This window comes from Varanus komodoensis, unplaced genomic scaffold, assembly GCF_004798865.1.
Source record: "Varanus komodoensis strain SLA01 unplaced genomic scaffold, ASM479886v1 scaffold37, whole genome shotgun sequence".
Taxonomy (NCBI): domain Eukaryota; kingdom Metazoa; phylum Chordata; class Lepidosauria; order Squamata; family Varanidae; genus Varanus; species Varanus komodoensis.
The window spans coordinates 1,002,633-1,026,436 of NW_025335889.1; the positions used below are offsets into that span (position 1 = coordinate 1,002,633).

A 23,804-nucleotide genomic window follows, 5' to 3' on the forward strand; every position below is an offset into this window, starting at 1 on the left:
CTCTTGGTGCCTGCCAAGCTTTCTACCACTCCTGATTTTTATTTCCTATGATTCTTTTTAAAAGGTATTTTTATCTTATCTGCTATGCTGCAAAGGAAAGGGCTGCCCTTAAGCATCATTCTTATTTGAGGTTAAAAGAGTGGTTTTGTGTTTTGGAGATCATAAACTCATCTCTGCCTTGCACTTATAGAGTCTTGAACAAATGTCTTTCCTTTTTTTTTTTTTTAGTTTTGCCAGTATGAACGCTGGGAAATACGTGTTTTGTGACTGGCAGTCATGCCCAGCAGGGTAGCCAGAATATGAAGTAATATTGTGAAAGTTTGTGATACATTTGCAAAATTCCACATGCGCCCACTGATCCATAAAGTGAATGGAAGGCAAACCATTTGGCATCTTGGACTGGAGCTGTAGGGGGCAGCCATGAGAGAGCTCAGGACCAAATCAGGCCGTGATTGGTCTGTTGACTGTCAACCAAGAGACATAGAAGGCATGTGGAAGGATGTCTGTGGCAATGGGGCTTATGCCCATCCACTCTGCAGTCAAGGATGAGGAGGTCCTTCCACCTGCAACTCCACTCATTCTACTCACATCGTAGCACATGGAGCAATGAATTTAAACTTCAGCACACCAGGTGCAGGGTAGACATGAGGAAGACGTTCCCAAATGTCAGAGCAATATGACAGTGAAACCAGTTGTGTGCTCTTCCACAGTACAGGAATTCAAGAAGAAAATAGACAATTATCTGAGTAGGATGGTGTAACTGGAGTCCTGCGCCAGCAGTCTAAGTGTATGGCTTTTGCATCTGGCTCTCCTCAGTAGATCCTGGGGTTCTAGTTAAAAACAGAGTAACGCCAAGGAATCTGACACCTGCCCACTCCAGGTACAATTCATGAGATGAAAAAGAGTTTCAGAAAGGAAGTGAGAGATGTGTCCTAATTTATACTGAATCAAGTCTTTCCTCCAAAGAGCCTGCTACTGAGAGAAGAAAGCACCTGGTGCTCTAACCACTGGATACGACAAGCAGGAAGATTTCTGAGATTAGCACAGACATCCCCAGCCTGAGGCCCAACAGATGTGCTGGGTGACTCCCAGCAGCAGCACCCTAACTCTTCTGGAGAGCCTGGGAAAAACTGATCGTTCCTCCTTAAGCATTCTTTGGAGGTTGGGCTTAAACTGGAGAATACAAGGAGCTTTTCAGAGAGGTCACAGGCACTTTCATCAGGAGGCAGCTGGTTATGCCCAGCCTATCCTGGCGTGTTCTGGTAAAATTTATGAGGGTGGTAAACCTGCTCCTGAAAACAGCAGGGAGAAGTGGTGTGTTATGAGCATCACTTACATGGAGCTGGATGGTGTTCCTTTCAGGCCAGGTGTCTACAGATGTGGTAAAATAAGCTTTATGAACATAAAAACTGCTCTCCTGGGTCAAGCCAAACTCATGTCTGGAATGGTGTCCTGAGCTGGTTAGGACATTTATGGCAGCACAGCACATGGTAGTAACAAGCATTCCAGTCTCCAGCAACCGGTTGGTGTGCAGTCCAATCCTGCACAACTTTATTCAGATGTGAAGCTAATTTATTTCAGATGGGCTTGTTCCTGAGTTAAATTTTGTGGAAAGCTACCAGTAGGAAATGCCAGCAAGTGCCTTCCCATTCGTGAAGCATGAACCCAGACTGCCCGAGTCCCCAGTCCTGCACTCTTAATCATTACACCACCCTGGCTCTCTCTGCATATAGACTGAGCATTTTTCTTATGGCCAGCTCTGCTACTTTGCTTAAGTCTGGTAATTTTAAAGGTAGGATCAAACTTCATCCTTAGAACGTAAGAAAATATTGTGCTACTATACATGTACAATCTTTAGTTGAGTCTTTGGAAATATTCTATTATTGTATTATTTTATGGAATTTATCTATTTTATTGTTGTTTCTATAGTGGAACTGTACATGGCCCAGAGAACCCATGCAGGCCTATAGGCATGGTTTATACATTTCTAAATAAGCAAGCCAGCCAGCCATGATGGATCAGATCAGTGGTCCATCCAGTCAAGGACTTTGCTCACACACTGGCAAAACAGCTGCCTGCAAGATCCCTCAAGAAGGTTAGGTGCAAGACTTCCATGTGCCCAAGCTCCTCAGCAACATGTGTGTGCAGGCATGCCACCTCTGGTAACAGAGGCAAGGGGGAGCCAGCAGGACTCATTTTATTCCCCCAGACTTATTTTATAAGCCAGCATTCCTACCTGCTTTGATAGAACAGCACAAATCACTGAACAAGCATTCTCCTACAGAAACAGCTGGCTTGGTTTCTTACTATTTGAATTTGAGCACCCTTACTTTTTGAATGTGAACTAATCAACACGAACAGTAAAACTTAAAAGCTTCTTTTACTCAAGGGGCTGGCAGTGGGAGAGGAGCTACCTCTGTAGGTCCTCTGCAGAGTGGATTTGCTGAAGCCTGTTCATTGCACCAAAGCTCCTTTGATTCAATTTCCAGTGGAGCAAATACAAGAGTCTTGGAGCAGCTTAAAGACCACACTTTTATTCCAGCCTAGGCTTCCACGGACACCAGATCTAATGGAAGTGGAGTTTAAAGAAGTTAAAAGATTTAATAAGATTTAAAATTTTAAGGTGCCACATCTCTGTTGTCCCCTTTGATACAAGTGTAACACACCACCCACTGTACCAGTCAGTCCCTCAGCTCTGCAGAGCAGCAGTATTGGAGGGTCCTTGAGAAAGAGCATTTGTGCTTGTTTGTTAGCTCTTGACACCAGCGTAACTGTTCCGATAATGTCAGAGCAATGCATGTGGCATAACCTTTGTTTTTTGTAAGCTGTCCAGAGACTTTGGCATTGGATGGTGTATTAAAAACTTAAATAAATAAATAACCTCTCTAGGGTTGCGAGTCAATCACATGGTTCATAAAAATGCCCCAATTTCCTTCATGTAGAAAAGCAGCACTTCAGCTGGAAGACTATGCAGGCATTTGTCTTTGTGCAGCTGCTCCATTTCCAGCAGGAGAAAATTCACAGGGGACATTTGAGCAAGTAATTCCCCTCCGGCTGTCTGAAGTAGTCCGGTCCACAGAATTTCACCATGTGATTTCCTTGGATGTGCAGACTGACCTTTGCAAGCAGACGAAACTCTAGATAGAAGTCCTACTGTGAATGGTGGGACAGTCCTACCATGCATATGATTGTGGCCAAAGCAGATTAAGCAATATTTAAGTAGATAAAGTCAATCAATTAACGAAAAAAAAGTAATTGATAGCTTTCCAGTCTAGTTGCTCATACAGGCTAGTAAAAGGATCACTTATTTTCCTGTACTGGGAAAGCAGCAACTGGCTTCAAGCTGCTAGCACTTATATGGGGTTGTTAAGTCTATTCGTTTTAATTGGCCTAGTCTATGTAAGAATAAAACTGGATAAAATTCAGGAAGCTCAGCCTTTTGTTATTCCTGCATTCATATTATAAAGGTACTGGAGTGAGGGAGATGGGAATTAAATATAATTAATAAAGCTCTGCATTGCAACTGCAGTACAGGAAGGTGGGGTGTGATTGAATTGACACAGCAGGATTTGAGGTTAGGCTACTTGAGGCTCAAAAATGAGAAGACAGGTCATCATAGTTTGAAATACAGCAGCCACGAGGCTTTAATCAGGCGCTTTTTTCCATGCACAGCAACAACCCCCTGGTGTTGCTCTTATGCTGCACCCTGAGTCTATAATATGGCAAGAGAGGAAATTAAAGATGAAACTTAAATAATAATTTACTTGCTCATCATTGATACAAGTTCACAGTATTACTCATCATTACTCCCAATGCTAGGCCAGTGTATTGAAAAAAGGTAGAATAAAGTGCACAGAAGTTTTCTGAAGCAGTTCTACAGAATCTCTCTAACATACATTTACAGCACAAATTGTAATCATTTTCTTATGATCCCAGTGCAGTTGGTGTTTGCTGTACAGGGATTCAGCATCATTTCCAGAAATTTGGCAGTCTTTTGTGTCAAAGCATGTGGCGTTTTTGTGTTGGAAGTCTTAAGACAGTGAAATGTATACTTGATAGACACATCCTGTGAAGCTTCAGTGCAGCACGAGATCCTGTCTTCCTAAATTCTCTGAGTTAAGTCTGGATTTGATGCATCAGCTTGTGCAACTCAATGCCATCCAGTTACAATAATTCCTGTTCATCGTCTTCAGATCCAGAGGGTCCTTGTCGCACCTCCTCATACCATTTGTTGGTGAGGGTTTTCATCTGTATGCGTCCATGATGTAAGTCCTAAGGCAAAGAAAAATAATAACTTCTTAGCTTACAGTGACAGCACTTTTATCTTGCTTACATGTGAAGTAGGGCAGCTTTAGTTGTGAGGTGCATATCAATTAAGCAAGGCTGACAGACAAATTCTGAACAAAGAAGAAAGCAAATGGAGAGAGCAATTCTATGGCTTCTGTGCAAAATTTGAGAGGCCATAAGATGTTGAATTCCCAGGGCCAAGGGGCTCTGACTTGGAGCGGGGAACTGAAGTTCTGGCTTCCTTTCACCTTGCAGCCAGCACGGAGAGCGCGGAACTGAATGCCTCTTTGCGGGTGGAATGCAAATGCAGAGTGGGTGAAAGATGAGCGAGGCCAGGATATGAGCCATCAGGCATCCCCAGCTTCCTTCTCTCCTGCTCCTAAATGCTCTAGACAGGCAAAGCGCCACAGCAAATGCAGAGTGGGAGGATGGGGAGGTGAAGCTGCACCTCTGCTGCTCTTCCCAGTCCTAGTTGAGGGGTTTGTGGGACCAAGCCCTAACTCAACTATGAATAACGTCATTCCATACCACTCAATCAAGGGTGAAATCCCCAAGCCTAGAGGCTAAATCCAGCCTCACTGAGGTCCCGAGACAGCCCTCTGGAGTTGCCAAATAGACTCATCCCCTTTCCTGACCACCAATTGTTTGGGTTATCTCTGAACAGTTTCTGTACAATGCCCCCGCCCCACATTTTGAACAGCTGAAATGCCTTTCCTAAGGCTTCATTACTGTAGGTCAGGGATTTCAGTTAGAATACACTGGTATCTTTGACACTGAACCTTCTGCCCCACTCCCTTTGGCTTTGGCCACCACTGGAATGAGGCTCCTGAGAGTTTTTCTGAAATGTAATTCAGGCTTTGGGTTGAAAGAGGTTCAACATGTTGGCACCAAGCATCACTATAGCTTGTACTAGTAGGCTGTCAAAAAGAAAGTCCAGTGGCAGCCATGACAGTTATGCTAACTGGCTAAACCAAATTGCCTGGACAGGGAATTCCACTGGTTCTGTCTCTGTGAAACCTTCTCTCTGGTAGCCTTCTGAGCTTCTGAAAATGGTGGGGAGAAGGCATTCCTCAGAAAACTGCAACTAAAAAATGGGTTCTCTCACGAGTATGCAGTTTTCAGAAGGTACTTGTGATGAAGAAGGACTACGTTGCCTTAGCAGCTCTACCTTATTACCATTTAATGCTTGCACGGAACCTATAAAGGCTACCTTAGCGTAGCCAGCTCAGACACACCAAGTGTACGACGGCTGTGTCTGAACAATCATACCTCTGCTTAATAAGTCAAGATACTCCTACCTTCAGAACAAGTGTAAATTGAGCCAGGCACCACAACCAACCACAGATTCCAGTATTGTCTGTGTAGGAAACTGTGGTTGATGGCTTCCAAACAAGCCAGGATATAATGCCAACTTTGAACCATGGCTTCTTATGCCGGCTAGTTTGGAAATTGTTGACCATCCTTCCCTGGTTCAGTTGTAACAGCAGTTTCCTGGCTTGTTTCCCTGCTTGCATGAAGAAAAGCTCAAAGCAACTGTAAGGATAGGTATAGAAGGCCTAGTTATATTTCAGTATATTCATAGAAGAGGTGGAAGGAGCCGAGAAGGCCATATGGTCCAACCTCCCTTGATGCGGTACTCCTTCAGATGGCTGTTCCTGCGTCCCGAATGCTTCCAGAGTGAGGGAGAGCCCACAGCCTCCCTAGGTGATTGGTTCATTGTGGTATCGCTCAGAATCTGGCTGAGATCTGATCACCCAAGTATGGCCACTGTACCTCTGAGAGTAGAAATGGACTGCAGGTTAACTTGCTATGGCAGTCACTTCAGTGGGACCTACCTCCTGTGTGAGCCTTCTGGTAAAGAAAGGATTCAGGTATTTGACATCAAGCCACATGAAGCCTTTGAGGTCCTGGCGCTTTATGTAGTGGGCTTCATACTCTTCCTCTGTGAGTTCAGACAAGTGCTCAGATTCAATGGTATTACCCTAGAGAGAGCAGAGAAGGGGGTGGATCTAAACTAATTGCTTCCATGGTCACTCCTTTCCCATTTATTTATTTTATTTGATGGGGCCAACTTGACAAAGTCATCAACAACTCTATAATGACAGAAACACAGGCATCGATGTGATCAAAAGAAAGGCACAATATCTAATATTGTAAGCCGTCCCGAGATGCTGAGGGATGTGGTGACGAGATATAAAAGTTTTAAATAAATAATATAAAAATAAAAGTTACAGTCAAGGAATGGAACATCAACATACATTTCAAGAACATGCTTTCATGATGTATTCATGCCTGCCACAGACTTTAATTAGTTCCGCTTTGTGGCATCTGGTAGTTATCACTTTGCCAATCATGGAGAGAAAGAAAGCAGCAAATGTATTTGTTAATACCTGCTATAAAACCAGCCAAGGTACTTGACCAAGTTGCTTACCTCTTTGGGGACTATAGTGTCTAGCTGCATTTCACCTGAACTGCATTTGTACCACAAGGCTTGGAGTAAAAGGGAAAGAGAAAACAACACCCCTACTCTAATTGACAAATATCACAAATGAGCCCATAAAAAAGATGCGTTTCTGTGCACCTGAACATTGTGCCTATCCTTGGTTTAGGAAAGCAAGTTGGGTTCCCTAACCATGGTTTGACGTTTCTCTAAACCACCGTTAACTTTAACCACCGTTTATGAGTAACATTAGTAATAAAATCGGAACTGAAATCTTTTGATCACCTCCCCATGGCTTCACCACAGGAGCTGATGGGAGGTCTTCAGTGAAAATTGCCAATCAACGCCCACAGTATACAGAGCAAACACTTTTTCTGCATAAAGTGTGGATTCACATTAGTCTTGGGCTAGGGAGAGGTCATAGCTCTCTTCTTCCTAATCTCCTGGTATGGCTAGGAAAAATTCATGCCTGAAATCCTGAAGAACTGCTGCCAGTCAGTACAGGGGAAGGCAACCTGTCATTTTCCAGATGTTTTGGATTGCAATTCTTATCAGCCCCAGCTGATAAGGGCTAAGTATGGAAGCCACAGTCCAAAACATCTAGAAAGCCTAGAAACCTTGCCTTCCTCTAGTACACTCCATAGTGGGTTAGATATTCCAATTATCTGAGTCTCAGGCAGCTTCCTGTAAAAGCACAATCCTGTGAAATTTTAGAAAAATGGCCTACAGTTCCCAGCATGCTCTGGAATGTTGGATACTGTGTTTTTCTCTGTCCAAAATTGCACAGGATTATTTGTTATTATCTCATTTATATACCACTCCACAGCTGAAGGATAACAGAGTTGGCACCAGACAGGCCTCAATAGGAGACTGTTCCATAACCAGGGCCCACCACTTAGAAGGTCCACTTTTTCACTGTGACCAACCAAACCTTTCCAGAGATGGTACTCAGAAGAAGGCCTCAGATGCTGAGTGTAGTGTACAAGTAGATGCATGCTGGGAGAGGCGCTCTGACAGGTATCGTGCTCCCAAAATATATACGACTTCATAGATTAAAACAAGCACCTTCAATCATGCTCAGAACTGTACAAGCTGCAAATGTAAGCAAGTCAGAATTGAAGTTATATGCTCAGCCATTCTGATCCCAGTTATCTGTCAGGCTGCAGAACTTTGCACAAGCTGCAGTCTCTGAACAGTGTTTGAGGGCTGCCCCACATAGAATGCACTGCAGTAATCTAATTTGGAGATTATCAGTGCACAGATTAGGAGTAAAGTTGTTGTTAAGATGAACTAGAATCAGAAAGAGTTTCTTCAGGAACAGTCCCATCACTGCTTCTTTAAGGCAGGATGGGGCCATTCCCTTTTGTAAGGCACCATTAACCATCTCTCTGGCCCAGCCAGCTGTTCTTTCCCTGCTAGTATTTGTAAGCCAAGAGTAGCAAGCATCCAGTACAGATGTGGTTGCATAAACCTGCCCAAGCACCTTCTCAACATCCTCAACTGAAAGTCATCCCAGAAAATTTGACCAGGCTATGCTGTTGGTACCCCACCTGATTCTACTGCTGGAGTAGAATCAGGAGGAGTCTAAGTCCTGTTGCATGTCAGAGATCTTGTCCTGGAAGTGCTTAGCAATATATTATAGCAGGCTATGGATGGTTTGCAATATCCTTGGGGCCAGCATGCGATACATCCTGGACAGATTTACAAAGCTCTGCTGAGCAGCAGAGGGAAGACTGAATAGAGGTAGAGAGATGCTGCTGCTTTGCAGAAACCTTTCCTCTATGCGCCCTACATTTTTTTCTTTTCTCCTTTTTTCGGTAAAAAGTCATTTTCCCAATATTGCGGTCTGCTCTGAGCATCTTGGTCCTTGCTCTCAGGACAAGACAGCATTTTAGGTAGGACCCGTGCTTCTGCTTCTGCTCCGGCAAGATAGTGGTTTTAAATAAGCACTGGCCTTTCAGGAACTCACTCCACCTTCTTCCACATACAATTGTGCATTTCCTCAATTCTGAACTATAGGCCAGCAATTTAGAGCTGCTGCTTATCACTGAAATACACCCTGCCCTCTCGAGTGAAGTGTGAGTCACCATCCCTTTATGTGTGACTCAGTCTGTCACAGATATTGCATAAGTTATCTCACATAAACATGGCTTACTTGTCTTGATTTACATTACATTCACTGCTCGAATCCTGAAATAGGGCTCTCTTGAACACTTGGTTATAGTACAGAGAAACTGCACGGAACAATATTCTGGAGACTGGCTATTCTCTGGCCCCCAAGCCTTCCTCAGCCTCAATTCACAAAGAGTCATCAAGTTTTATGAATGCATAGCACACTTCATCTTGCAACAAAAGGAGCTCACCATTTTTTCTGTCTTGCTGAGGTTAATGTCCTTCTTGTTCCTGCGCCGCGCTTTAGAGTCCTCAATATCGATCAGCCTGATTAAGGGCATGGTTCCTCCACCCAGCAATAAGATTGTAAACAACACAATGATGATGGTTGTGGTGCCAATAAGCTGGCGCTTCTCTATGGGCTCCAAGCCCAAGTGGAGGCTCAAGGCATAAGGAATTGCCCCACGCAGGCCTAACGAACAGGGGGAAAAAGTGCCAACACAGTTCGGCTTCTTTCTCATCCAACAGGGTTTGGAAGCCACTTCAACCATTTTGTCTTAGTTGCTTTGAGATCAGACACATGCCATGACCAGCGCAATAACGGCCACCAAATAAAAAGGGGACAGGACAAATTTGCATAGGAAAATGTCTAGTAGCCACAATGGCTACATATTTCCTCCAGGATCAGATGTAATATGTCTCTGTATACCATTTGCTGAGGAACATAAGAAGGTTGCTACTGCATTCATGTGTCCATACTGCATTTATGCTCATTCATCCCATTACCCTTTATCCCACTCCACTGCTTTTTCTGGCATTTAGCCATTGGAGGTTGCTATATACCAGCGGTGCAAACTCTGACGCCAATCAGCCAATTTGGTCCCAATGTGACCCACATGTTATTCTGTTTCGTTCCCTAACCCTAACCCTAACCCATTTCCCCATGATCACCAGTGCTGGCAGTTTTCCCAGTTGAGTTTTTTTCTCATTCTAATAGATTAAAATGTTCTTCTAAGTCTTTGCTACCAGCAGTAAGAGCTTTAAGTTAGATATTCCGGCATTTTTGTCCACAGCTGAAATGCAGCCCTCAAGATCTTTCCCAAAATAGAATTTAGATGTTCAGCTCAAAGAGGTTCAACATCCCTGCTGTACAATGAGTTAGAATGATGCTGCATTTAGCCCAGGGTTACCTCCCCGGACTAGCAGTAGCTCTTCCCTGCTCTTCAGCAGAGGTCCTTCCCAGAACCTACTATCTGGCCCTTCACTGGAGATACCAGCAAAAAATCCTGGTCTCTTCTGTGTATGAAGCATCTGCTCTCCCACTGAGCAATGCTCCCACCCTGTTTTTGAAGTGTGAGGGACAATCTCTTCAATGGGAATAACATATACTTTGTCAGCTCCTCAGGGCCGGGACCTGTCTTACTGTTCACATTGCTCACATTATTCTGAAAACTGTCATGGGTATCAATGCAGCTAATCAACAGCAGCAAACATAAACTCATATATGGAAATAGAACGCTTACCGCTAAACCACATGATGAACATCATTTTGGGGGTGATCTTGTGATCCCGGAAGAAATTAAGCAGGTAAGAGAGAGGGAAAATATTGACAGCTCTGCCAAAAAGCACCAGCACCTGTCAAAGGCAAGCAATTTAGCCACTGGGCTACAAGGAACACTTACAGACACTTCAGAACAGTTCATGCTGGAAACAGTTTGGGAGGACAAGGGTCCTGACACAGACTTCAGAGGAGCTCCCAGCTAGAGCCACTGACATTCCATTAGAATAGACCTCCCCGATCTGGCACTCTTCAAATGTGCTGGACTCCCAGCACAGCCAGCTGGGGGATGCTTGGAGTTGTAATCCAACATATCTAGAGGGCATTAGGTTGGGAAAAATTGCATTGCAATGAGCCAGATACAAATTACAGGGTGAAGACTACTAAGGAGGGGGAAGACTACTAATACCTACTTATACTTACTATGCACCAAATGACAAAGGACATTTCAAACTTGTGAGGAAAGCTGAAAATTGACAAACCCAGAAAGGCAAACACACACGTTTCTGAAAGAGAGAAAGAGGGGGAAAGTCAAACACTATTAGGCAGGACAGTTCAAAGCTATGCATATGACCCTTTGCACCACTGGTGTATTAACACTGGATTCATTTGCCAAGTCCAACAGTATGGGGGGAATTTAGAGATGTGGCTGATATGTATGAGCTGCATATATGGTACAGAGAGAAAAGAAGAGATACTTTCAATGTGCCTGACAGTGTTGCTTCCTATTTATTTATTTCATTTCTATACCACCCAACAGATGAAGTTCTCTGGGCAGTTCACAGTTGCATGTTTTAAAAATATAAAACATATAAATTAACACATATTAAAATATCATACAAGTGAGCAATACAAAATGTAAAACCAAATAAAATCAGAAAAAAACAAAATTATATGTTTAAAAGACCCTGTTAAACAACCAGCAGGTCCCAGTATCTAATTAAATGTCTTGCAGTAGAGGATGGTCTTTATATGGTCCCAAAAAGATAGTAATGTTGATGCCAGGAAGGCCTCAGTGGAGAACTTGTTCCATACGTGGGGGGCCACCACTGAAAAGTCTTTTCTTGTTGCCACCATCCAACCCTCCCTCAGTGGTGGCGACTGGAGAATTGGGAGAGGCATTTCATTAGGTATTGTTGTCCCAAGCCATGTAGAGCTTTATAGGTCACAACCATCACCTTGAATTGGGCTCAGAAGCATATAAGCAGCCAGTGCAAGCAGGCAAGAATTGGTGTTCTATGACCAAACATTCTCTGTTATTAATCTGGCTGCTGCATTTTGCACAAGCTGCATTTTCCAAACAGTCTTCAAGGGTAGCCCCATGTAGAGTGCATTGCAGTAGTCTAGTTTAGCGATTACCTGAGCATACTTCACTGATAGTGGGCTATGCCTTCCAGCCAAGGACATAGCTGAGCTACCAGCCAAAGCTGGTAGAAGGCACTCCAAGCCACTGAAGACCCCTGGGCCTCAATGACAGCAGCCAGTGGAAGACTGAAATTAGAGGCAGTCAGAAACTACTTCTTTGCCACTCTCACTGCCTCCAAATATATTCGCCTATAAGCAAATACAGAGACTCAATTGTATTCACCAGGAGTTCTTCTTCATCTGCACTCAAGCCATCTCTTGTTTCATGTCATCATTCTCAGCTCTGGTGTAAACCATGGAGCTGTATGAGCTCTACCTCACAGAGGGTGCTCAGGAGAAACTGTCAGCTGCCCAGGTCACCTCTATATTCCAGAGAGCAACCAAGGATTTGACAGGACCACCAGCCAAATCAGCAGGAAAGTCCCCCAGAGCCCCCTGGAAACCATCTGGACCCATCGGCAATACCCAGAGATCAGAGGGCAGGCCGACATATGCAGGGCCGATGAAGAGGAATCCCCTCCCTCAGGCACAGAGAATAAAAACACTGGTGTGGGGGGGCTTGTCCTTGCATTCCCCCCAAAGTGTTGACCCCCTTTGGTGTCATCCCCTTTGCAGCTGTCACTGCCAGGGCGTTGCCACCCTGTACTGGGCCAGCAGAAATAGTTCCGCTGCAGCTCAGGTCAGGTGGGAGCTGTGAACAATTGAGTTAGTAGCGGGAAATGTTGCAGGAAGGCCTCTCCACGGGACTTCTCTCACCAGAGCCTCAATCCAGCCAGCCCCAGCATCAGCCAGGAGAAAGAGATGGACAGGATGGCAAGGGGGCTGGTGGAGAGACTAAGCCAGCTGGGAGGGAAGGCTGGTGCAGTGACAAAGCCAGCACTCCCACCCTTGCTGAGAGAGTCTGGCGCTGCTGGTCAAGACTGTAGTCTTCTGGTCTAACTCTTCTCTCTCCCTCCTCAAGGGAAGGTGAGTGTAGGCTCCTCCTATGCTTCTTGTACGCATACCATTCTGGAAGTGTATTTGTTTCAACAGCCTGAACCCAAGGAATCAAGCTGGGCTGTATCCTAGTGTATTTTGGCCAGCAGTTAACTCCTCATATGTAACTATTTCCACAGAGGTAACAGCTTTAAGTCTGGTGTGATGATGCCACTGGAAGGTCTTGCGGAACTTCAGAGAGGCTGTGCTAGCTAGGGATGGGCAAGTGAGCCCAGTTTGAGATTGCCAGCATTCTCCAAACATCTTATTTCCATTTCTGACTACTGCTCATTCTGCATGAAGAGGAAAGTTGCACAAACGGAACACTGACCAAATGGGAGATGTGCACACATTTGAAGAGAACTGTGCACATTTCCTCCACGGACCAGAGCATGGCTGAGTCAGTCTACTGAGTAAAGTTGTGCAAATTAGGATATTTGCACAAATCTATGGGGGACCCAGGAAGGAAATGGATGTGAGTTCATGTTCAACAACTGGCAAACATTTCCAGTGGACACACGCTCAGGAATGTGTTCAGATCATCCAGCAAGGCATATTTCATGCTTTGCAAGCAAAACCAAAATGGTCCTATGTCTGATTTGCAGCTTGACTGTCTTTTGCTCCCATGTGCTTGTGCTCACCAACCACTCTGTGGAAAGCATCCTAGAATAAAGACAGGGCTGAAAATCAACTCGAGTCCCTGCCCAGGGCTGCACTTCCCCTCTCTCACAGAGCTTTCAACCATCAACTACCCTTTGGGATGGATCTGTACGATCCTTCTGATACTGTTTTACAGTGGTTTGTATTAATATATTGATGTTTCACTTGAAACCATCTGGGTGGGATTTTAACCTGAGAGGTGGGATAGGCCTAATTATAAGTGATAACTATCAATATCCTTAAAAGAGTAACAAATGCCTTATGCCATAAAGTGGATGCTGGTGTTCAAAAGGTCATGTCATAATAAATTTATTCATCTTTAAGGTGGCAGAGGATTCTCCATTGTGCTTCCTTCATATGCATATTCCAGCTGTATGGAAACTGGCAAGAAAGAAGATAGAAAAGGGGGTCACAGTAAACTTTCCTTGTTGTACATTTTGCTATCCATCAGAATGGAAGGCAGTGCTTTTATTAAAGAAAGGATTGATAATGATTTGGATGTACTTTCTCTCTTATGTACGCGTGCGCACACACAAAACCCTAGGCAACTGGACTCAGGTAACTAGCACAATACTAGTACAGGCCAACAGTCATTTTCAAAAGAAAGATAGCTATATAACCAAACATAGTCACAAACATAAATTTTGCCAGGTCTTAAGACATCACATTTATTCTGGGCACAGTGGAATAATCAGAATGATTGTGTCTGGAAGGCTCTTGGACCTAATCACTGAAAAACATGTAGCTCCTGTATGTATATTCAAGCTTTGCAGCTTGCCTGCATGTAAGTTAAAGCTGACTACCATAGAATAAATAGGTCTCATCTCCCAGCTTAACTGTGCAATACTAGCCATACCTACACAGAAGAAAGCCATGTTGAGTTCAATGGGACTTACTTCCAGATAAATAGGTATAGGATTGCAGCCTTAGCTAATTCATTCTAAGACCTCAACAGAGCTCAGATTTAAGGTCTAACAAGAAGAACTTGCAAAATGATCAGAGCTATTTAGCAGCTTAGGAGTGCTTAAATTAATTGGTCCCTTGCCAGCAAGCTGTTAATTCCTATTAACACAACATAATATTTTAATACTATTAGACTGTTCTCTAGAGCTTGATAAAATAGAGAACCTTAAATCTGAGTTTTACTTTAAGCAGGCACTAGGAATATAGAATAACTTAATAAAAATAGTAGAATATTTATCATCTTTAATGATGGGTGCAATAGCTGTGACCTATTTTCAAATGTTGGCATATAAGAGCGCACCTGTGCTTGAAAAGTTCTGGCTAACTTAAAAGTTTCCAACAATTTAAACATTAGTCAGTCTAATAAAGGCAATACGTTGCCCATGATCTCTCTCCCTGATCACCAGTTTTTATGACCACCCAATCAAACTGACTCAAAGGTTTTGGACAGAAAAAATAAACTAGTGTACATTCACAAAATGCATTATTAAAAATATGGAACCCACACCAAAACATCTGCTGATGGCAGCCAGCTTCTCCAACCAGGTGCCTGATGTGTAGGACTGCAACATGTTGGCTGGGGAATTCTGGGAGGTGTAGTCCAACACATCCATCTGGAGGGCATAAGAACAAAGACTAACCTCTTTTTTAAATGCTTAAACAAACATTGGCAGCCATTAGCCATGGAACATGAGGTGTAGAACAAAGTGTTGTGGTGCAAATTGTATTTCTCCAGTCTTCCCACCAGTCAGGTATGCCTGCCTTCAGGATACTCCATTCCATCCACCATGTTGTTGTTTTTTTCCACAACACTCAGCATTTCCTGACTATACATGCATGCTCAGTACTCACTGGGTTATTTGAGGGAATACTTGCCCACCTGTGCCTTCCCCCTTACAGCTCAGATAGGAAAGTCTTCCAAGCATCCTGGTAGTTTCTGCTTGTTTCTTCACAACTTATTTTGGGCCATGTCTGCTGTTATTTTAGCCAGGATAGCTAAATGGAACCTCTGTGTTCAAAGGCAGTACAATTCACTGCGGCAGAGGCTTGCACTTCCTGAAGGCACCTGAAGGACTATGCTGGATTAGAGAAGGCCTTTGATCTGATTCATCATAGCTGATCGTAAATTACTTTATGAGGTTTAGCATAAAAAGTGCGTAAATGGAGAAGTGACGGGTGTGTACAAAGATACGTATGGCGTATAGGAAATAGATAGGGAGACATTTTCTCTCGCTCTCCTAATATTAGAATCTAAGATCATTCCACAAAGGTGGATGGTATTCAGGACAGACAAAAGGGAGGTCTTCTTCACACACTGCACAATTAAACTACAGAATTTGCTATCAGAAGTTGAAGTGGTGCCTACCAACTTGGATGGCTTTAAAAGAGGATTGGACAAATTCACAGAGGATACCGTTCTCAACAGGTATTAATTCTGATAACGACATGCTAACCACCACATCAGATGCAGTATGTTTATAAATACCAGTAGCTAGGGAACACCAGCGGAATGGTGCACTTGTTGACATTATCAACAGAGCCCTGGTCAAGATGGACTTCTGGTCTGATTCACTGTGGCCCCTTTTATCTTTTCACATTCTTACGCTCTATATTTCTTTTTCTGTGGTGCTAACTCATGTACATGTCCAATCAATATATTTTGTCTTTTTCATCTTCATCACTGTTATTAAATTGCATTAAATCTCATAGTTCCCATTCAAAATGGCAAAGGAAATTTCCCTAACATATTTAAAAACTAGGACCATGTAAGAAAAGACAGGCCATGGAGAGGATAGTATATATTTAGCTACTTCATACTCCTTCATATTAATTTGTAACCAGTTATTTTCACCCCAAATAGCTTCTTGATATCTAAAAGCTCCTAACAGAAATGTAGGCATGTTGCATTTCTTACATCTAAAAATAGCCTAGAGGTGGGAAAAGAGTCAAAGAGATCTATTTTGTTATCAATCTTGTAGCAAGACATAGCCAGAGCCTGGAGGATGAGGGAGCAAAAAGATTTACTGCTCATTTTATCCCATTTGTCAGTAAAGGTGACTTTACTGCTTGGTAGACTCCATATTAGTAAGTCTGTTCTCAGAAATGTGCAGATGAAATGTGCACTCCCATGGTTACAGAATACTTCTATTTCTCTCTGCCTAAAAGATCAATTTCTGAATGGGTTTAAAAGGTTATTGGACAAACGCATGAAAGATCCCTCTACCTGTGGCTATTAGCCATTAGGGCTGCAATCCTATGCATGTTTTGATACAATAAAAGGCCTACAACTCCTACCATTCCAAAGCCAGCCACGCTGGGAGCTGTAGCCCATTTTTTCTTCCTAAGTATGCCTACGGTTGTGGCTTAGGTCATGTTCAAAGGCAGCATGACATGGATCAGCAGTTGTTAGTGAGCAAGAGCTGTGGTATTTCATTGCCTTCAAGCCCTGCTGGTGGATTTCTCAGAAACAACTGACTGTCCAGTGGTGTCCAAGACACTGGACTAGAAGAGCCTCATGGTCTCCTCTTACATTAACTCAGCATCTCTGCCATTCCTTTGCCTGAACGGTCAAAGGGATGGAATACTATTTGAGAACACTGTGGGATCACTATTTACATGCCCCATGTTCACCTGTTTGGAGGTACATCACTTGATTACTCAACAAGGATCTGCTGTTACCTGTCTTCTCTGAAAATTAATACATCTGAGGTTAATACATCTGACAATGCCAAAGTGTTGCTTGTGCAACTCAGTGATGGCTAGAGCAGAGGAAGATGTGGAAGCAGAGGTCTGGGTTTAGCCTTCCCTTAGCCATGATGCTTACTGGATCGGGAGACCTTAGGTCAGTTACTCACAGCAGTCACCTACCATAGAGGGCTGCTGTGTGGAAAAGTGGCCAGCCACATTGCCTTGACCTCCTCAGGGAACTGGGAGGATTCAAGTGCAAGAAATGATTGCAATGGCTCACATAAGCGAGTCACTGCTTGCAGCTGCCAAATGGTAAGCATAAACAAGTGAACTGGCCCATAGATTTACACTGATGTGGAGCCATGCAAGTTAATTGAAAGGTGGGGAAATGTTCCCACAGAGTGTCAAATGCAATTTGGAGTAGTTCATGGGGGGCCACAGCGCAGTAATGGGGCTGAATGCAAACTGGACAGGGCCAAAGCCAAAAATCATGGAGTCAAAAATACAAAACAAAAGGAGGAAAAGGGGGAAAATCTAAAAGAAAAGGCCAGCATATAGTGACTCAAAGGTAACAAAACCTTAGGAAAGGCATCTATATCTGTTAGAATGGGATGGGGTGGAGGAAAGTTGCAGAAAAGCCAAAACGTACTAAAGGACTGATGGCTGCGGGAAGGAGGTGGGGCCAGGGGAAGGGGATGCAACCAGGGGAATGGGGCATCCCTATCTGGGGAACCTTGGAATGCCAGACTGGAAGCCCAGGATTGCTGAATGTGGAATGTTGTTTCCCCACTCTTTGGTTATTCAGGCAATCAGAAAGCATGTTCAGAGCTTCCTGAATTTTGAATGGCAGAGACCAAGCAAAAAAGACCACACATACCACACATAAATGCCACGGTTCTCAGAGTCTGCTGCATGAGGATCTGTGTAACTGGAGAAAGGTTGTGATGGGTGTAGTGAGACATTACAATGCCAGAGAACAAGATAGCCATGATACCTGGGGGGAAAAAGGCCATTATCAGACAAGAACCCTTTGCATGTTAATGTAGAAATATTTCCTAATTGTTTGGCAATCACAAAGCAATTCATTCATTATCATTGCTGCCCTGCAACAGAAAGAATGGGGAAGAGTAACTTAGGGAGGGATCCCAACTGGATGTTCAGGTTTAGTTCCTGCATCACTCATCAAAGGGTGTCTGGCCGGCTTCTGGGATAATGTAGCGAAGGACAGCAGCTCCTGCATAGGCAGGGGTTTCTCTGCTGGCTTCAGAATAGGGGGCAGCCCTGCATACCTCGGGGAAGGATGTTTCCAGATAGGTCTTACTGAGTTCTGTGTGAAAGGGGAAGTAGAGTTTCTATAGCTGGAACTGAGCTTTAAGGTGCTCTCACAATGCCTGTTCCAGAAAAAAAAAAACTATCACCCTTTAATAAATGTTGGCAACATGGGACAGCAGAAGCATTACTACTGCACATGATGTGGAAATGCCCAGAGGTGGCCTCCTTCTGGACTGAAGTTGTTAGACACATCAACTTTGAAATACATCATGCTCATTTAAAGGTGTGAATACATTGCTGAATTATCTTCCCACATCTTGGAAGCTCTCCTTTGGCCACTGCAAGTGGACTGTGTAACCCCTCATGGTGCCTAAGAGCCTCATGCTAAGGGGAGGGAAAAGACAAACCATCTCCCTCAATCACACACTGGCCTGAAGACTTCACAACACTGGTATCCCATAAGAGAATATACTACTGACTTCATCTCAACACTCATTTTGACATTTGGTCAACCTACCTCAACCTGTATTAGTGATGTAGAACAGGAACTTTGAATATTTGTGTGCATATGTGTAAGCATATATGCATATGTATATATTCTTAAAAATACTTTTAGTGTATCTCTGTTCCTGGATGGCTATATGGTGTCCTTAGTGTTTTTTGTTTTTTCCCTTTTTTCTGTATATGTGTTTGTGGTCCTACTCTTGTATTCCCATTGAGTTTTTACTGATATTTGGTTTTGTTGAAAGATGATAAAAATCAAATAAAATTTTAAAATGTATATAAAAAGATCAAGCTGCTGGGTCACACTGTTGTACAAAAGGTGGAATTCACGTTTTCCTGCTTTAAATAGAAAAGCGGAGCTCTATAAACCAAAACAACATCAGGCTGGGAAAACGTACCATCTGTCTCTCAAGCTATTTACTTCTCAGATTTAAGAAAAGCAAGATGGCATATGCTGGGAGAAGAAAAAAAAAATCATAGATAGAAATTCATATGGTGAAAAGGTGTTTCCTCTAAGCCAGAAATAATTAACCAAGAACTATGTATGATTATTCTGGACAGTAGTCAATGCTACATGACTTTGTGAATGCATTGCATTTCATCCTTAATATTATTCTCACTTGTACCCTATGACCCTTCAAACTGGAAAACGGCTGAGCACTGAAAGAATGTCACTGTCTATTTCATTATGACATAAACTTTATAGGTAAAAGCTGTCTACTCTATCAGGTACATGAATATGAGTGACAGAGCATGCTGCCCCTCAGGGCACATGGCCCTTCTGTGTGTCATGCTCTCACACAGCTGTGAGATTCATGTAGATACTGCAGCCACGCTCGTGTGGTCAATCACATGTGTCTTTGGGATGCAGCTGGCAACAGGCTGCATCCCGGAGAAGGACATCTTACAATTGGAATTGCCAGTGCAGTGTGGCTTTTTCCCATGCAATGTCCAGAACGTCTCTCCTGGAAGGCATAAAAGAGCTGGTATATCATGCAGGGTTCATGGTTCATAAACTGGAAGTCACCACTTCAAATGTTAGATCAGTAACTCTTTCTAGCCAGTCTTTCTTGACCTCTATCTCTGTACATTCTCCCCATCTGTATTATAGGGCTCATAATCCTGGCCTTCCTTACATGCATGTTTTAAAGCTCATGAGATAATACAGGTGGGATGCTTTTTACTGTTCGGTGTGTAGGCTGATCTGGAGAGCCTCCAGCTTCTGAAACTAGCCAGAAGCACTGCTACAAACCCAATTTGGCCTGGGAGGCTAGGAAGCATTCTTAAAAGGAGATCTTCTGTGCCTCCTCATTTTGCATAGGGAAGGACAAGGTCATGACTTAGAAGTTTTAACAGAACCCCAGGAAGCTGCCTTGCACAGACAGCTCCATAGCCTTAATTCAGCTTTTCCGGACCTGATAACCTCTAGAGGTTATCCTATAATCCTACAGCCAGCATGTGTTGCAGTCCAATGCATATGGAAGGCAACAGGTTGGGGAAGCCTAGTCAAATCTGTTGCCCAGTCCCTGCATTAAACTGAAACTTAGGTCATAAGGTGCATTATAAAATCTTAAGAAAAAACACTTCTACAGATAAGATACACTGCATGACACACAGTAAGTCTTTGTTTTTTCAGTGCATAACTTAACAGCTTGTTTTGCCACAGAACAGAACTTAGTTAAAAAGGGCTGATGGGATTAGGCTGCAGCAGGATGCTGACAGTTCAGCTGAAGCAGAATGGGAAAAAAAAGCTTCATAAGATGACTTCATTTAGGTCAAGGTTGGATTGTGCTATAGTTACAGAAGCTCTTCAAAACAATTTTTGCAGCAACCTTTAATAGCATGATCCTATCCATGTTTAGGAAAAACTTCTAAAACTCCCAGTATTCTTCAGCCAACATGGGTGGATCATACTGAAGAATGCTGGCTGCTGCTGAACATTATAGGATTCCCCCACCACCAAGTTAATATGCATGGGATTGCATCATGGCAACCTACTTTATAACAACCCATTTAACATATCCCCTCAGTTATTTTAAATATTAATTTAAACTTGACTGCATAACCTGGGATCCATTAAACTAAAGACAAACCAAAAACTTGGGTCCTTAGTTTAAAATAGGTGCAAAGCCTCAAGCTAAGGGGCCAAAGCAAGTTCTTCTGGAATCCTCAGGAGATACCTGCCACTCCAGGTCCCACACCTTCCTTTGAATGATTTTTTGGTGGTTTCCCGGCATCTGGGCAGTTTTTCCTCCCTTCTAAAAAGCTAAAATGCTTCTCCTAAGGTTACTGGCAGGAAAAGTTTTAAGCTAAAACAGGCTGATATTTTGGCCCCACCCCTTGTACCTTTACAGGGTGCTCTGTGATATGGCCCCTAAATGCTTTTCTGAACTAGATTTGGCTCTTGGGCTGAAGAAGTTCAATACCTCTGTCTGCTTGCTTGTTTGTTCGAACCCACGATTTGAAGGCCTGTGGTTCAAGGCCTGCTGAAATACTTACAAAGTGATCCAGTGGTTCCTGGGCAGCATCCAAAGGGCCATGAAAGGGCAGGAGACAAAGCTTAAGCTTTGAAGCTGGAGACATTTGGATCAGCCTTGCAACCAGCATAGAAAGAACCTTGCCAACTGCTTCTCTAAGACTGTAAGAACAACTTCTCAGAAGAGGTGAAGCAGCCAGGGAGGAAACCAAGTCCACCAGTATACAATGTTTCCTTGTGGTGTTACAGTCTTCTTCCCCATCCGAAGCACTGCAGTTAGATGGCCAAATCAGCCAGTGGAGTGGGAAGGCAAAGAATGCTGCCGCCGTTTTGTTTTCCTGCACAGGGTGTGCATTATCCTCTAAATTCAGAGGCGTATGGGCACCCCAGCTGGACTGTGCCCATAATTTTTTTACCCTTTTCTTTAAATAAGGAAATAGATGCTTGCATACATAAGGGCTCTGTGCACTTTCTGTGCATTCTGGTCAGACAGCTGGGGAAAGGGGAATGTCCGGGTTATTCCAGGGCTGAAACAGCAGAGACGAGCACACACATGGAATGCCACCAAATTCCACCAGCAAAGCACTTGCCAAGCCCCGTGGCTCTGAACTCTGACTTCAAAGTTGTTCCACAGAGAAAATGAAAACTGCTTATGCAATGTTATGCTAGGACCGGGTTAAAGACTGCCGGGGGGGGGGGGGCTATGGGGCAGTATAGAAAATGAAATAAAAACAAATGTGCATGTGGTGATGGGGTTGCAGATGGCCATGCCTCTGAAGAGTCAGAACAAAGATCGAAACCTCACAGTAGCTGACAGGCTCAATACGCCTCAAAGTTGCCGTAATCTCTTGGCTGATTTCTTTTTAGAATGCAGTTATACAATCACTTCTTTGCCTGATGTCATTCTATCAAACATTTATTAAATCAGTAAATGGGATCCTGCACTGTGATTACCAATAGTTTTGCAGTGTCTCAGGTTTTCATGTATGATGCAGCTACTACCAAAACGCAAGCCTCAGCTGTTCAAGGGTTGTTTCAGGACAGAAGTGCTTTAAAATCCATGCTTGTTTGCCTGTACAAACACACATGCACTGCCATATTCACGGGAATGGAGCTGCCTGTCAAATAAGAACCCTTCCAAGGAAGTCTGCCTGCATGCAACTGTGATTGGATTTTGCTGTGCAGCTTTATCAGTAGCCCATCACCTCTCTAAAAGAAAATCCGAAAGGAACAACCAGAAAGGGAGAGAATAGGCAAGGAAATTCTCTAAGTCTCCAGAGAGGGATGGGGAAGAATGATCCAAACCCAGACTGCAATCTTTCATCCACCCAAAATTGTTTTCACAAATGTTAAAGCCACCACATTCTTAACACTTTGCAGACATACTTTGCAGAGAGCTGCTCTTACGGACCTTCTTGGTCACCACACTTTTCATGAGGCATTTCCTTGCATGCTTTTAAGGCGATATCCAATTGTGGGGGTATGTAAAAACAAGAGATTAGGTCCCAATGTTTCATTATGTCAGACTCAGGAAAGGGGGTGGTTTTTCTGAAGCACATGACATAATTGCTAATGCAATTACTCTGACTTCTGCTAGCCTTCTGGACATTGGTGCTGTTTCTCAGTCTGCAGCTTGCATCTATACAAAAGTACAGAGATTTTACCGGGTGTACAGAAGGTGTACAAAGGGAGATGAGAAGCATGACTATTCCAGCAGCCCTACAGATAGATTACTTTGATTTTTCCCCTCTTCCCTCCCCTTTCCTTTCCCTTTTGTGTCACATCTGCTTAAATCATAAGCTTTCAAGCAAGAACCATCTTGATTTTCTGATTGTTTGGGAACTCTTTTTGGCTGAGCAGCAGAAAAGAAATATTTTTAAAAACAAGAGCATTCTTTTTATCCCAAATGCAAAACTACTAAGTACCAGCCTCATCCACTCACCTAAGCTACAAATAAACTTGGCATTGTTCTGGATTATATGTAATGTTCTATCATTGGCAGGACAAGATGATGTATTAACCTGAAACAGTAGCTGCTCCCAACAGTAGCTGGAACTTCCTCCCATAGGAAAAGTGATAAAAGCCAAGCAACCCCTAGAATTCTGAATGAGTGGGAAGTTGCAAGATGGATGCAACACCTAATCCCAGAGAACAGAGTAAACCCTACTTCTCTCTCCATACAAGTTACTGAAGATTTGTAGTGCAAAGGTAAGGATTTGTGCTATAAACTCCTTGAGAAAGTTGTGAGAAAAGTGAACAACCCCAGCAGGCTGCAAATCATTCCAACATTATCAATAGTTTTGAGCTTTTTCATTGAACAGCTTACCTGAGAGAGAAATACCTTCTGCGAGTCCATAGGGAAGATAAGCAAAGATGATCATCATCCCAAACTCCAGGGAAGGAGTTTTCCGTAAATCAATATGCTTCAGCACGTCAATACCAGATAGTTAAGAAAAATACAAGAAAGGCAGGAGAACAGAAAATTAAGATAATCAGGGGGGAAA

General features: G+C 43.3%; 1 protein-coding gene across 2 annotated transcripts in view; it reads right to left on the minus strand.

Annotated features, from left to right (window-relative positions):
* Nucleotides 1-3,619: 3,619 nt before the first annotated feature.
* SLC9A8 (solute carrier family 9 member A8) overlaps nt 3,620-23,804 on the minus strand; it is a 71,030-nt gene continuing 50,845 nt past the window's right edge. Inside the window, exons 10-16 of one of the 2 annotated variants that reach the window (XM_044440193.1) lie at nt 23,627-23,732; nt 17,926-18,042; nt 10,821-10,903; nt 10,363-10,474; nt 9,091-9,311; nt 6,123-6,269; nt 3,620-4,272 (exon numbers count right to left, since the gene is read on the minus strand). In XM_044440193.1, coding sequence (XP_044296128.1) covers nt 4,165-4,272; nt 6,123-6,269; nt 9,091-9,311; nt 10,363-10,474; nt 10,821-10,903; nt 17,926-18,042; nt 23,627-23,732 — 894 coding nt within the window. In that variant the 3' untranslated portion in view covers nt 3,620-4,164. The remainder of the gene's footprint in view (nt 4,273-6,122; nt 6,270-9,090; nt 9,312-10,362; nt 10,475-10,820; nt 10,904-17,925; nt 18,043-23,626; nt 23,733-23,804) is intronic. The other variant, XM_044440194.1, reaches the window with a different exon arrangement.